The sequence below is a fragment of the Neomonachus schauinslandi genome, chromosome 4, assembly GCF_002201575.2.
Source record: "Neomonachus schauinslandi chromosome 4, ASM220157v2, whole genome shotgun sequence".
Lineage (NCBI taxonomy): Eukaryota > Metazoa > Chordata > Mammalia > Carnivora > Phocidae > Neomonachus > Neomonachus schauinslandi.
In genome coordinates, this window is record NC_058406.1 from 148,650,437 (window position 1) to 148,665,349 (window position 14,913).

The 14,913-nt window shown below is 43.7% G+C and overlaps 1 protein-coding gene across 1 annotated transcript in view; it reads left to right on the forward strand.

The window, feature by feature from the left end:
- The window catches only part of SDC2 (syndecan 2), a 95,680-nt gene that overhangs the window by 70,025 nt on the left and 10,742 nt on the right, over positions 1-14,913 (forward strand). Inside the window, exon 2 of the mRNA XM_021688258.2 lies at positions 14,759-14,870. Within this exon, the coding sequence (XP_021543933.1) occupies positions 14,759-14,870 (112 nt within the window). The remainder of the gene's footprint in view (positions 1-14,758; positions 14,871-14,913) is intronic.

Below are 14,913 nucleotides of genomic sequence, written 5' to 3' on the forward strand. Positions count from 1 at the left end.
CTCTCTCCTGCTCCCCCCGAGCTCCCGACAACCGTGATCATTTTCCTGTTTCCATAGTTTTGCCTTTTCCAGAATGTCAGATAGTTGGAATCGTCTAGCATGTAAGCCCTTTCAGACTGGCTTCTTTCACTTAGTAATATGCATTTAAGTTTCCTCCACATCTTTTGGTGGCCTCATAGCTCACCTCATTGATTGGTAAATAATATTGCATTGTTCAGCTGCACAATATTTTGTGTATCCATCCCCAAGCCTTGACGTCTTATTTTTAAGCAAATGACAAAACATTTCAGTGCATCGTAGGTGTTTGATAAATGGTCATTAAAGGACCTACTTAGACTGAATGCTTAATTTTTCGGACAGGTGTATAGTGCCCAGGGAGCGTTGTGATGGCAAAGGTAATTGGGTTGTTAGGCGCCGGTTCCTGCTAACGTGCGGTGATTGTTTAAGGAGAGCACTTGTCCCTCAGTGGCTTAGCCTGGCAGCAGTCGATGGCTTCCAATAGCAGTTTAAAAATTCTCTCCAGAACTGCCCTCTCCAATATGGTAGCCATTAGCCACATGTGGCTATTTGGATTTAAATGGATTAAAAGTAAATAAAATAGGGCGCCTGGGTGGCTCAGTTGGTTAAGCGACTGCCTTCGGCTCAGGTCATGATCCTGGAGTCCTTGGATCGAGTCCCGCATCGGGCTCCCTGCTCAGTGGAGAGCCTGCTTCTGCCTCTCTCTCTGCCTGCCTCTCTGCCTACTTGTGCTTTCTCTCTTTGTGTCAAATAAATAAATAAAATCTTAAAAAAAAATAAGTAAATAAAATAAGAAACTCGGTGCCTCTGTTGAACTAGCCCCACTGCACCTGCTTGACAGCCCCGTGTGGCTAGTGGCTACCATTTTGGACAAGGCACATATAGAACATTTCTGCTCCCCGTAGTAAATTTCCCCAGCCAGCCCTGATCTAGGGCATCCAACTAGAAGGATGGGATTGGCGTTGGTTGACCAGGCTGATCCTAATTCTGGTTTCTAGTTAATGCTTGGGTGTTTTGTGCTGCAACAGTTTTACAATGGAAGAGAGGAAGGCCAGAGATTTGTTTGCTGGAGGAAAGTTGCCTTAAGGAACGTACTGGGGATACAAAGGCTGCCCAGGCCAGTGAAGCTGTGAAATCCTCCTTGTGTGGCGGCCCCAGGAGGTAGGGCTTGACAAAGGTTCTGGCCCTTGATCAGCTAGTGTTAAGGAGTTTTACAGAACCCTCAGCTCTTGCTTATTTAGTTTGGTGAAAAAGCAGGGGCCTTCTCTAATTTGCAGGGTTGGGGTAGGTGTGGAGAGGGAGTTAAACTTCTCAACTAATACATTTGCAAATCGTATAGCCATCAGTTCAGTAAACTCCTGTGGTCTTTGGATGCTGGGAACAGGAAACCTGAATGAGGATCGGATCCTTACCACAGAAATCATAGCTCACTCCCTTGAAATTGAAATTATACTTACTTGGGAGAAAAGCAAAGGGCGAAGCAAGTTCTCTTGTTTCTCTGCTTTACTGCCAGCTCTCGGATTTGACCAGATCTCCTTTCATGCACGTGGTAAGTGCCACGCTGACACAGTAGTAGTATGGGCCGGCTGGCTGCTTAGATTCCGGTTCTGTATTCATTTTACGTAAGGCATTTTAATAAAGTCTTTGGGTTTGTTTTTTTTTTTTTCATTCTAAACAGGAGTACAGATAATAGACATTACATTAAACTGTGCTTTTCCTTAATGTCTAATCTGGAAATGGGCTGTTGAGGCTCGCGAGGATTTTGAATATAATTTTTTAAAATGAAAATGCCAGATGACTCCATCTGCGTATTACGGTCTTAAGCATTGACTTTTGGCCTTTTGAAATGTTTGTGTTTCTGAGAGGCCTAATGTGGAGAGGCAGATTTGACAGAATAATATATCTACCATAATTCCTGGGAAACGACTTAAAATATTCTGGTATTTGGAAGTTCAGTCAGGATGTGACCACTTGGAATCATGACGGTCTATAAACACAGGCTTAGAATTGATAGTTTTCTCTAAGAATAGTCACAGGGAAAAATAGCATGTATTGTCTTGCAAATGAAGAATTGGAAAAGCCGGATCTCAAATGAAGAGATTTCCCCTTAATCTTTGAGTGTCACCTGCTTAACAACTCTTAGTTCCTGAGCTTTAGTCAGTATTTAATAATTATCGAATTTGTTCAACTGACTTTCCTTTACAAACACAAACATGTTTTCCCTAGAACGAAAGGCAGGGTAACAGATGGATTTCTTATATCGGCTATGGTTTTTATTGAATTAAAAAAAATATTTTGTAACTTAGATAGTGTTTCATGTTAGCAAAGTCTAGAGAAATTGATTATGGTTTCTTAGCATGGGATTGTTTTCTTAAAAGCCATGAAAGGGGAAGGAATCAATATTAGGGCTTTCTGAGTGGCAGCTTTTTACGGAGCCCCCCTCCCCTCCCCAGCACGATTGATTACAGCTGCTTTTGTAAGGGATTTAAAAAGAACAATCTGTATTAAAAACATCATCTTTGGTACGAGCTTGAACAGTTCCAAATGGGTTTCCATGGGGGCTGCGCTGCAATGTGACCGCTTGAAGAGATCGTGGCCGTCCCTGGCGGGCCAGGGCAGCGAGGCAGAGGAAGGCTATTAGGTGAGGAGTTGCTGCCTTGCATGCCTAAGAGGTTGCCCAGCAGCTGCGATCATTCAGCCCCGCGTTCTTCAGCCTCCAAAGCAGGAGGGGCAAGAAGTGAGTAATTTTTTTCTACAAACGGTGTGCAAGGTTAAACAGCAGGAAGAGAGTCGGAGGTCTCCTTTTATTCCAGAGCATTGGCCAAAGGCAGGTATGTCCTGCTGACATTAGGAATCCTAGAAGCTGCTGGCTCCCCAGCTGTCTCCCTGAGGCCCGCACCATGTCTTCGGTGGGCATCTTACATACGTGTGCCATGACTAAGTTATTTTCGGGGGCTGCACGTGGATCTCGTACCAATTAAATAATAAACACTCTGTGGGCAGAGGGACTGTCTGGAGGCAGGATGCCTGGAGCAGTGAAATCTACTAGAAATTGGTCCCATGTTGGAAGGCATGTGATGGCACCCGAGTGAGAAACCATTACTGTGGCCCGGGCTCCCAGGGTTACGCATTGTCAGTAAGAGTCTGAGCTCCCCAGAAAATTAAGAGGTACAGGTAGCTCAGGGGGCTTGCCTGAAGGGGTGAAGGGGTGGGAAGGGCTTTTTATCGAGACTTTGTCATTGGTTATTTTACAGAGGCATTTGCAGGAATGGGGTGGTCCGTGACTTTGGGCAGAATTGAAGATCCTGGGGAATGTGGGAATTTTTAGAAAATAGTGTTAGGTTTAGCATCATCAAGTTTTATTTAGCGCTCTTGGGTGCTAAATCACCACAGAAGCCTTTGTATGGCTTGCTTCGGAACGGATGGAATCAGTTGGCAAGCTACTTTTATTACTGGATTCACTTGGAGAAAAGAAAACCAATTTCCCTGAGATGGCCTGATATATTTTGACTTATAACTATTTGCTTTTCTTTACCATATTTTTAGAAAACTAAGTGCTGTGTCTCTCATGAAATGGTGCTTATGAATGTGTGTTCCAACTGAGACTTTTAATTATCACTAGTGAATTACTGTGAATCAGCCTCATGTGGGGGCAAAAAAGTAATGAAATGCTCTTTTTAAATAGATATTCCAAAGCACTCCTTAAATATTTTTTAACTGAGCAGGTAATTGAACCATCTTGCAGGCTCCCTCTTTCCCCTCATCCTCTACACCCTCGTATCATAACCGTATACCGTTCCATTGGCAAAGTGTCTGTCTTCACATCTAGATTCTGATGGAGGAGGTAGATCAGAAAGACCGCTGGGATGCGTCAGGTTACCTTTTGGGATTCTGGAAGCTTTGCCGCATGTCCGTTTACAAAACCAATAAAGTGTTTATTGTTGGTGGGGGAAAAATTATCAGTCTTTTTTCCTCTTCATTTGGCGAATGTGTAAATGTTATCTTCACATAAATTAGTCAAATACAACACTTTAGCATGCCAACAGGAGCACTTTCGGAAATGAATTTGCTTAACAGGTGGCACAGGTCGTGGGACTCCCGTAAACCTATTCCGTGAAGACCGTGCTTTTGTCCGGGATCTTGTGCTCCTGTCTCAAGTGCTGTGGTACAGCCTAGGGAGGTTCCATCTCTTGGGAAACTTCATGCAGGGTCCGTGATGGATCTCATAGTAGACTCTAATGATATCTTCAAATCTTGTCCTGGTTTCTCTATCAAGGAAGTCATTTCTTTAAAAGCTGCTTGACCCTCGTTTTGTTTCGTTTTTTTCCCCCACTTGGTTAAAAAGTTTAGTCAAGAACAATTTCTTTATATAACAAAAAGAAATATGGGGCCCGGGGCTGAGAGTCTTGGGCAGAATCAGGGTGGTTTTTTCCAGCAGATACCAGTAATATGAATAATCGCTTGGGCATACTTGGCCCTAGGTCTTAAAAGCCCACTATTCAGAACAGCTTGGCTCTCTTTTGCAGTCAGTGGTCTTACCACCTTTGTATTTGTCCCCTTCCTTCTTGCTTTGTTATTTTTATTTGGGTAAGTGCGGACACACTTTCAATCTTCCAGGATAAGGAACCAGCCACAAATGTCATCTTTATTGAAAAAGCTCTCCTAGGTCAGGTAGTCACTGGGTCAAGCCAGAGGCTTTCTGGAATCAGTAGAAGAGGCAGAATGAGAGGCTCTCCTTACGGAAAGATAAGTGTAGTAGAACAGACTCTGAAAACCAGGAGCAGTGTGGAACATCTGGGGGCTCCCTTGGCATGTCAACCCCGGGGGCCCGTCGGGGCACAGTGCTCCGAGTTCAGGTTTTGGCCTCCACAGGCAGGGCCTAAGCTGGAAGGCAAACTTGTTCAGTGAGAAACCTGGCCAACCTGACTTTGACAGGGAGCAGCTTCCTTGCTTTAAATAACCCAGGAGCCAAGAGTAGCTAATAAGGTGGGTAATTAAACCCAGGAAATTTTAGAACCTGGAATCTTGTGATTTGAATATCCATTTGGCTAGACCTTTTGCTACTGTGACCTCGGATGAAATGAATCAGGAGTGGCCCAAGCACTGTCGGGTCATTCTGTGGCACTTCTCTGAAGTGTGAAGTTGTTTTGTTTTGTTTCTAATGTTTATCACTTATACACCTATATAATTCCATGTTGCTTTCTTTAGATCCTCTCTCTATATATATGCACTTGTCCATGTTTGATGCATGAACTGTTGAACTTCTGAAAACTTACTTGTTTGTACTGTTGATGTTTAGAAGCTGGTCCCTTGTTATCTGTGACTGTGACTCATGGCTTTGTGCTTGCTGTGCATTTAGCACCATGTATATGTGTACAAATGCAATGATAGTATCAGTTAGGAAAGAAATCACTCATAAGCCACCATCCTCACCAATGCACTCTCTTATGTATGTGTGTGTGTGTGTGTGTGTGTAACTCACGACCCTGTGATCAAGACCTGAACTGAGATCAAGAGTCAGACACTTAACCAACTAAACCACCCAGGCACCCCAGAACTCCATTTGTTTTCCATTCCCCTATCTGTGTTTGGCCAAATGATAGGAAATTTTAATAGAATTGTAATACTAGGAAAAATTAAAATAATATATGTTTTTAAATTTAATGTGTTGTCTAAACACTTTTCTTTGTTGCTCTGTGGTATATGATTTTTAACGGCTATGTTGAGAAAGCTAACACATCACACATAATTTACAGAGCAAACCCCCCCCCCCCCCCCCATAGTGGGCATATAGGTTGTCTTGGTGATTTTGCTTTAGTGTGGTAGTAAACGCCCTAACTCTTCTTCCTTTTACAATTTTTCGTTAGGATAATTCCTGAGAGTAGAAATATCTGGTCAGATGGTATAAAAGATTTCCTATCTTCTTAAAACACCTTAGCAGTGTGCTTCCCCAAGGGCCTGTGCCAATTTCTGTTAGTTGGTGTCTTTTAAATAGTCAAAGTGTCTCTTCACAGACCAGTAGTAAAGTGTCCCATATTCCTATTAACATTCAAACTCAGTGCTAGGTTAGACCTCTGAAGTACGGTCTCAGCTGGAAATTGCATCCATCAGCTGCTGCTGGCCTCAGCCTGCAGGTCCCTTCTCTGGCATCATCAGCTGGAGCCTGGGAGGGTGTGGTCTGCCCTTTGGACCTAAGGTCTTTCCCATTTGCCTGTCCCATAGGCTTCCCGTGGCATTCTGTGGGCCCCCCATAGGGTGGAGAATATATGTGTTTGTGCTGTGGGGCCTAAAGTTGTCACAGTTGAAAACCCTCAGAGTGAATTATTAAATCTAAACCAGAGCCTGTTGCCTTCTTGTGCTTGACTTGGAGTCTGTCCCGTTATGGTAGTTTTTACAAAACACTTCTGAATAAGAAATAAATTCCAAATCTCTTTTTCCCCCTGCTCCTGCCAAACTCCACCAGGAAACAGAATCTCGTTATTTCAGTTAGAATATATTAATACTGACCCTCTCCAGCACTTGGGACTTTTCAGGTTAGGCTCACACGGCTTCTATTTTTACTCTAGTCTAAACTGTGGTCATATGGATAACAAAATAAATACTGGAATATTCTAGTTTGGGAGTGGGAGAGGCAGCAATGCTTATAATAACATGGCTACAAACCTCTTGCTTTCCTCTGTTTGATATTCCAAAAAAGGAAGAAAGCACAACTTGGAGCACATCTGTAAGTAATGAACATTTTCCTTTTGTGTGTCATGCATATTCAGCATGATCCCACTCAGAGGTCCCAGGCAGTGCTTTAATATACATCGCTTCGCGGGGCCGTATTTTTGTTGCCAAAGAATTTAATTCAGGACAAAGTTCTTCGCTTCTCTCTCCGGATTAGGAATCTGAACCCTTTACCACAAACAGAAGTAAGAATTGTTGGTGTGTGAATTAAAATAAAACCTTAAAAAAAAAGAATCAGTGTGTCCTGCTTCCCCCTGCCCTCCCCTGACTTGACTTCCTTGTTGCCTGAGAGGAAGACTGGTTTTTGTTTAGTATTAGCAATAAACCAATTTCAGGAAGAGTATTAAAAGACATGTTGATTGAATTTTGTAATTCAAATGTTTCAAAATTCAAAAGCTAGGAAATCAAACTGCTTTTGAACCACTTTCAGTTCCTTTTTTTTATTTTAACAAAGAGGAAAATGTCTACCATTAAGTACACTATCTCAGTGTTACTTTTTAAATGCTCTTCAGCCATTGAAATGTTCTCCAAAGACTAACACTGTCTCTGGCTCATTGGAGGCATCCTTAGTGAGTTGGCACTTTCTTCTAAGGTCAACACTTACCTTTATAGCTTCTCCTCACAGTAGAAGGCTGAATTGCAGATTGCTCATTTTAAAGAGACCAGGTAAGAGAACATTGATCTAGTTTTCCCAGATGTGAGGTAACCAGGTAACTTCGTTAGAAAGGATGGTTCTTTCCTTTCCCCAAATGGCTTTAAGCTTGGGTTCAGCCTTTTGGGGAATTGTGACCTCTTCTACTCTTTGTTGAGCCTTTATCCTGTGTTGGTTCGTAGAGCACGATGCTAGGTCTGATAGAAGATGCGGAAATCATCAGCCCTGCCCTGATTCTTGGACCTCTTCAAGGAATGTGCATTCTGAGTGGTGAGATAAGTTTCCCCCTCTGTATCCAACAGGAAAACCCCACCTTGGTGGTAATTCCAAATGAGTGGTTCAGACTTGAAGAACTGTAGGAATTCCGTCATCTGCCAGGCCTCAGTTTGTGGCAAAAGGTTCATGGAACCAGTTGGATTTCTCTATATAGTTGCCTGTGATTTTACATTAAAAAAAATTTTTTTTTTAATTTGCCATTTTTATGAGCAGGCCTGACTAGTCCTCCTTTTCCTTCACACTTTATACCTACATGCGATTCTTCCTTCATGAAGCCTAACGATTTTTTTCAGAATTTGGATTTATTTTTCCTAATATGTGCAAATAAATAATTTAGAGGCATACCTTGTTTCATTGTGCTTTTTTGCAGGTATTGTGTTTTGGTTTTGTTTGTTTTTTACAAATTGAAGGTTTGAAACAATTTTCAAATTATTTTTTACAAATTGAAAGTTTGCATCAAGCAAGTCTGTCAGCACCATTTTTCCGACAGCATTTGTTCACTTTGTGTCCCTGTCACATTTTGGTAATTCTTGCAATATTTCATACTTTTCATTATTATACTTGTTACAGTGATCAGTGATTACAACTTACTGAAAGCTTGGATGATGGTTAGCATTTTTTTTAGCAATATTTTATAATTAAGTTACGTAGATTGGTTTTTTGGACATAATGCTATTGCAACTTAAACCAAACCTGCCATTTTTGAGGTATGCCTATAAATCCATTCCCCACTTTATGGAAGGTACCCTAAAGTGTTTCTTAAAATGCTTTAGGGGCCCCTGGGTGGCTCAATTGGTTAAGCGTCCTACTCTTGATTTCAGATCAGGTTATGATCTCAGGGTCCTGAGAACCAGCCCCACATTGGGCTCCCTGCTCAGCTGGGAGTCTGATTGTCTCCCTCTCCCTCTCTCCCCCTCCCCCTATTGTGCGCACAAGCTCTCTCTCTCAAATACGCAAATAAATCTTAAAAAAAAAAAAAAGTAAAACACTTTAGCTTTCTTAAGTAACGAATTTATAAATTTTCTTTCATTTGTGACCTCACCTTTGACCTTGGCTTTTGTATGTATTTTATACCGGATGTTAGAGTAAGCCTAGAACAGGATTAGGTACCAGGTAGTTAGTTGGCTGTGAACAAACCCTTAAAATAAGTGCTTGTAAATCCAACAGTATTTGCTTATAAGCTTACGAAACAGGCAAATGTCACCTATTCAAGGACAATAGTATCTTTTTCCAACAATAAACATAGGGCTCTTTTCTTTTATTACCTCTTTGGTTTGGATGGGATACTTGATAGAGAGGAAGGTATTCCTGAAATGAATGAATGGCAAATGATGGTCATGACTCCAGGCATCCTTCATAGGGGGAGCTTACAGGACATTAGGCAGAGAAGGAACTGTTAAGCTAGAACTCTTAACTCTTTTTTTTTTTTTTTAAGATTTTATTTATTTATTTGAGAGAGAATGAGAGACAGCACGAGAGGGAAGAGGGCAGAGGGAGAAGCAGACCCCCCGCTGAGCAGGGAGCCCGATGCGGGACTCGATCCAGGGACTCCAGGATCATGACCTGAGCCGAAGGCAGTCGCTTAACCAACTGAGCCACCCAGGCGCCCTAGAACTCTTAACTCTTAACATAGAATTTTTTTTCTTATCTAGGATGCCAAGAATGCTAGTTCTGAAAGATGTTAAATAGATATCCTGGAGGGAGAATTTCCATGGCCAAAGTGTATAAGTGCTGGCTCAGGCAGGTCAACGTGACTCTATTGCAGTTCTTCTCAGGACCTTTATGATGATTACATGTGAATCACAGGAAAAGCAGGCAGGGAGGTAGGCTCAGCATGGCCAGCACTCTCAACGAGCATACATTTTGAAGTTCAGACTTGGATATGAATCTGCTCTCTACTTCTGAGCTGTATGTTTTTTGGGCAAGCCTCAGTTCCTTGGTCTGCAGTGGAGATTGTTGAGATGATTAAATGTGCCAGTGCTTACAAAACACTTAGCACAAAATGCCTGGCACATAATAAACACTTAACAGTTAGCTACAGCTAATCCTTCTGAATCCCGGGCTGAATGGCTCTGATATCTTCATGTTCTGGGGAATTACATTGTAACAGAAAGAGCCCAGAATTAAGTGTCTAGAGTCTTGGGCTCAAGTTTGAGCACCAACTAGGCTGGATGATTTTAAAGCTACTTTGCTCTGTTTCTTCACTTTTGAAATAAATAGGTGATCTTGATGCCTATAATGTCCAGCCAAGCTCTAAGATTAATGTTCCTTTGGGCTTTACCTAAGCCAGAATTGTCAAGTTCATCTGAAGGACACATGTATCATCTCTGAATGACGGTATGGGAGAAAATTTTAGGTTATTATTATTCATTTACAGTGTATGTTAGCTAGTAACGAAAGAGTTAATTAAGTCACCTCTGGAAAGATAAGCTAAAGTTACAACCAGTCTGGCACTTTGTAATCACCATAAAAATTAATAGACATTTGAGTCCAAATCAGGACTAGATGTGCCTTTATCCTAAAACTAAGAACATCATCTAGGTGTTTGTTTTCTGTGATGTGATACAGAATGTAATATTAGGCCACATGAATATTTTATTTTTATATCCAAAGGCTAATTTTCTGAAGATCAGTTGCAGGTATGTCTGGTGTCCATAAATAGTTAGATTTTCTACTTTCTGACTTTGTTATTAACCTGAGTTGCAACCGTAAAGTGAATTTAACACTTACTGCTTTGAGCTTTAATTATCTTGACCACTGTTTATCGCTTATGCTAGTTTAAGAGAGTTAGAGGACATTCATCTAGTAGATAAGGCAGTGTATCTTTCAAGGAAGACCTCAGATTTCTAAATAACTGATTTCCACACTGGCAGTTTGAAACATAATATTTGTTCAAGGTAGGCTTTATCTACATGAGAAAGTCCAATACGTAGATTTGTTCAGTTGCTGTCTCACAAATAGACAGGTTGGTGTGATATTACTAAAACCAAGATCGGGGCACTGGTCTTTTATGCGTCAAATTAACATTTCTCTGTTCATTTATATTACAGATACCATATGAGTTTGGGCTAAATCATTCTCTCAGAATACTGGTTTTCATCATCCTCAAGCATGTAAGGCCTAGATCACCATGGCTCTCCTCAATTTTCCATCCTTAAAGGAGTTTATTTCCTCGTAGCAGTCTTACATAAAGGAAATCAGTGTGACCAGGTCTCTTGAGTTTGTCGGGAAGCCCGGGGTTGGGTAGAGGAAGGCGCGGCAGCCGACACCGGAAGTCCCGGTGAGACCATACGGTGAAAGCACTTCTTTCCAAGCTAAGGAGTGGTGACAGAGAACCAATAAAAGGTTTTTAGCTGGGAGTGATACGGTGACATTTAAGGATGGTCCCTCCGCAGAGTGTTAGTCAAACACAAAGACTTAGCCAGTGGCCAAGTAAGGAGGCCTTAGTAGTTAGTGGCCCAGGCCCAGTATGATGAGGTTGCTGCAGCTCGGGGGCTGGAGAAGGAGGGAGGGAAGGAGGGTAGAAGCAGGTATGTATCTTGCCTGCCTTTGGGCATTGTGGGGATACAAAACTGAGTCAGTGGTGCGTTCTCTGGGAGGAACTGCCTGCAAGGAAAAGGTTGCAGGTTCCGCGGCCAAAGGTGGAGTCAAGCATCAGCATCTGTGGTTTGCAGTAGCTTTTCCTCCTCACCGTACCTAGTGGCTTTCCACAGCTTCCGTTTGCTCTCCGGTGTTCACGTCTTGCATCAGCCAAGGGGGAAGAGGTCTGAAAGACCAGCTCTATTTTTCTTCGAGCTTGTACTCTGAGCCCTGTTAGTTAACAGGATTGGCACAGCCTCACAGAAGTGGTCAGCCCCACACTAAACCACCTCGTTGTGAAATGCCCTGGTCGGCCTGCCGCTCCGTGCTGCTGGGCCCTGCCACCGTTCCCTTAGTCCAGTGGCTCTCCCTCACTGAGCAGGAGGGGGCTCAGGGTGAGTCCCGGCGTTCTCTGCTTAGCGAGGCAGCCCACATGTGGCTAGGTGTAAAAGCAGTAAGCAGTCGTCTTGAGTCACCCCTTTCCATGGCTTTTCAGAGATGCACATCTTGCCCCAGGGGAGTGTTTGTGCAACTCCATTTCGCTCTCCAGGCATATGTTGAGTGCAGAAATTCTCTCAGCCTGGAGTGCGGAGTCTCCACAAAAGGCACTTGTCATGTTTGGAAAGGTTTTTGTTGTTGTTGTTGTTGTTGTTGTTGAAAGGAAAGACAATGGAGTTATTCTTTGAGCATTATCTGCTACAGAGTGAAAAGGGCCCTGCTTGTTATTAAATTGGACTCTGTGGAACGATTTTGGTAATTCCTCCTCTGTGCTTGGTGCCCCTGACATCAGAGCAGGAGATGACTGTGGGTTTGATGTCACAGTCATTTGCATGACACTGGAGGATGGAGGAGCCGAATACCTAGTGGTCCTCCAGCCTGTGAAACATCTCGTCCACCCCACAACCATACTGGAGCCCTGTAGACCCCAAGGGGCCGAGGGCAAACCAGCTTCTCCAGACGCGCCCACGCTTCTACCCCAAGTCCTGTAGCAGCTCAGGTGGGACAGCTTCCTCGGAGGGTTGTCGTGGGGAAGTCCGTTGCCTGTCAGGCGACCCAGTGTAGCTGAACTGTGAGGTGGCCAGAATTCCCTGGGAGATGTTTTTTGGCCCCTCTGCCTGTCTGTTGTGACAGATGACAACTGGCTCACCTAATGAAGAGAAATGCAGTTACCCGTAGGAATTAAATATCTTCGTGTTACCATGCCACCTCCAACTTCTTGGACAGAGCCAAGAGGAAAATGGAATCAATATTAAGAAAAGACAAATAGGTTTCTAATATGTTAAAAGATACTTTGACTTAGGTTTCAGACTCTAGGTTACTTAAGGAGATGTGATGCAACGCGCATGGGAGGTCTGGGGCAATCTCCCAGGCTTAGAATGGAGAGATTTTAACTGTAGGAATCCTGGAGGTCCCATGAGAGGTGTTAACTCTGAAACCTGAGTCAAAGGCCAATTTGTTTTAGGTAATCTCAGTTGACAAATATTTATTGAGTACGCATGCATTTTGAGAGAGGCAGGAAGCATGCTGCTTTCAGCAAGTTGTACTCAGCGGAGGGGCAAAAGAAAGTACACATGAAACAATGAAAAATAACAGTAAGAGTTTAGGGCTTAAACTGTTCGTAGGCTATAAAATCCAAAATCGCAGTGTACGACTACATCCAGGGACTGGGGTGGTCAGAGCCTGTTTCATAGGCAGGATTTGAGAGAAAGAATGAGGGGGTGCTCCAGATGACAGTCACAGGACAGAGGTTAACATAAGCCGGACGGAAAATTGCTTTACAGCGTGAGCCCCAACAGCCCAAGCAGCATTTACTGAGCACCTACTATATATACGCAGCCCCTACTGTGATTGCGGGGAGCTGGGGTGGATTAAAGAGATGTGAGGTACAGTCCTTGCTCTCAGAGCAGCAGAGAGTCAGCTCGGGGTCAGTTAAGTTGATGGTAGAGCTGAGCGACCATCCTGACATGGTTTACAAGCTTTGGGAATTACGGCCTTGGAAACCAGGATGATGCAGGATGGCCTCCAAGTGCAGAGGTCAGCTCTGACCATTCTAGCAGAAAAATGCCACCACGCTCTTGGCTCAGGGTGGTCACTCGATGCCGGCCAGCCAGCCCACTGGAAAACCAGCCCGAGGGTTTCAGTGCTCAACGCGCTGGTGTGGCAAGCTCAACAAAAAAAAGGAGTTCGCATACTCTTCTGTCGGTGGGCGCTGAGGCCCGGTGGAGAACATGGGCTCAGGTTTACGAGGCTCCAGCTTCTCCAGGCAGCCGCTGAAACCCCGAGAGAATAAAGTAGTGCTGTTAGGAGGGCTGGACCCCATCTGTCCTCCTAGGAAGGTTCCAGTCATGGCGACCGCTGGAACACAGAGTCTTATTTTAAGAGGAAATCTAACGAGAGCCAGAGTAGTAAGGGAAATATTTTTTATAATTCCTCTTAGGAGCAAACATTCAATTTAATATTTAAAAATAGGACAATTATGAGTGTTGCCTATTTCCAAACACAAGCGTTGTTTAATCTGACTGTCTGCTTTTGTTTCTGGGTTTTCCTGAGATACTTGTGGGAAAATACCAGTTTATTAAGACCATTTTATAAAAAAAAACGATGCATCTACTCTGCCTCCAATTCATGTGAGTTACTCTTATGGCCAGAATGAGGTTGAATTTTAATACAAAAACGCTTACTGAAGAGCAAAGAAGCTGTGGAGCTGGTGTACTTCGCGAATGATCCCTCTCCATGTGAAGTGTGTGATTTGCTGGTTCCAAGTGCCGGTAATATAAAAAGAATGTGCTCATGTGGCTTTATCTGTATTTGTCATTATGGCTCTTCTAAGCCAGTGAACCCTAGAAGCGGGCTTGGGGTGGGCTTTGGCTCTTGTCGGAGGAGCCCCCTGGGGACTGCTGCCTGCAGGGTGCCCTCCCTTCCTGGCGTCTGCACGGGTCCGGGCTGCCCGGACATCTGGGGAGCTCTCGGCCACAGTGACAAAGCTCTGAGCGTGGCCAGGCCTGCAGACGTTTGGTGGGCCTTGATGGCTCCCTGGGTGATGATTTGGCCTAAGTGTGGTAAAACCGTTGTATTCATCCCCAAGAAAGTCTTAAATAATCTGAGTGTTTGGTAGTTCTCCAGTAAGGGAGCCTCACAATGACTTTGTGACAGAGGAAATGCCTGAGCTGGCTTATAACTAGCACTGAGACCACCGAAACTCAGACAGGTTCAGTGGAATATAATGAAATAAGCCCCTGAGAGGTGCTTAGGTCTCTGAGCTGTTTCGTTCTCTTGGATTAGGCTACTGAGGCTTCCCTTGGGAGGCGGGGGGTTTGCCTATGGTCAGCCTGTGACTTAATCCACATTAGCAGGATGTCCTGAGGAAGGGGAGGGCCAGAAATGTGGGTTCAAAGGACTGGAGGAAAGAGAAGTAGTCACCTTGGGGTAAACCTGAACAGTAAGCTAAATGAGCAGGTTTCTTAATCTCTCACCATTCTGAACCCTTTCTTGTTCTTTTCTCAGAGAGCAGAGCTGATGTCTGATAAAGACATGTACCTCGACAATAGCTCCATTGAAGAAGCTTCGGGAGTGTATCCTATTGATGATGATGACTATGCTTCTGCCTCAGGCTCGGGTAAGGCCATCTACCTCCGTGAGCGCCTCTGTTCTCCATGCTT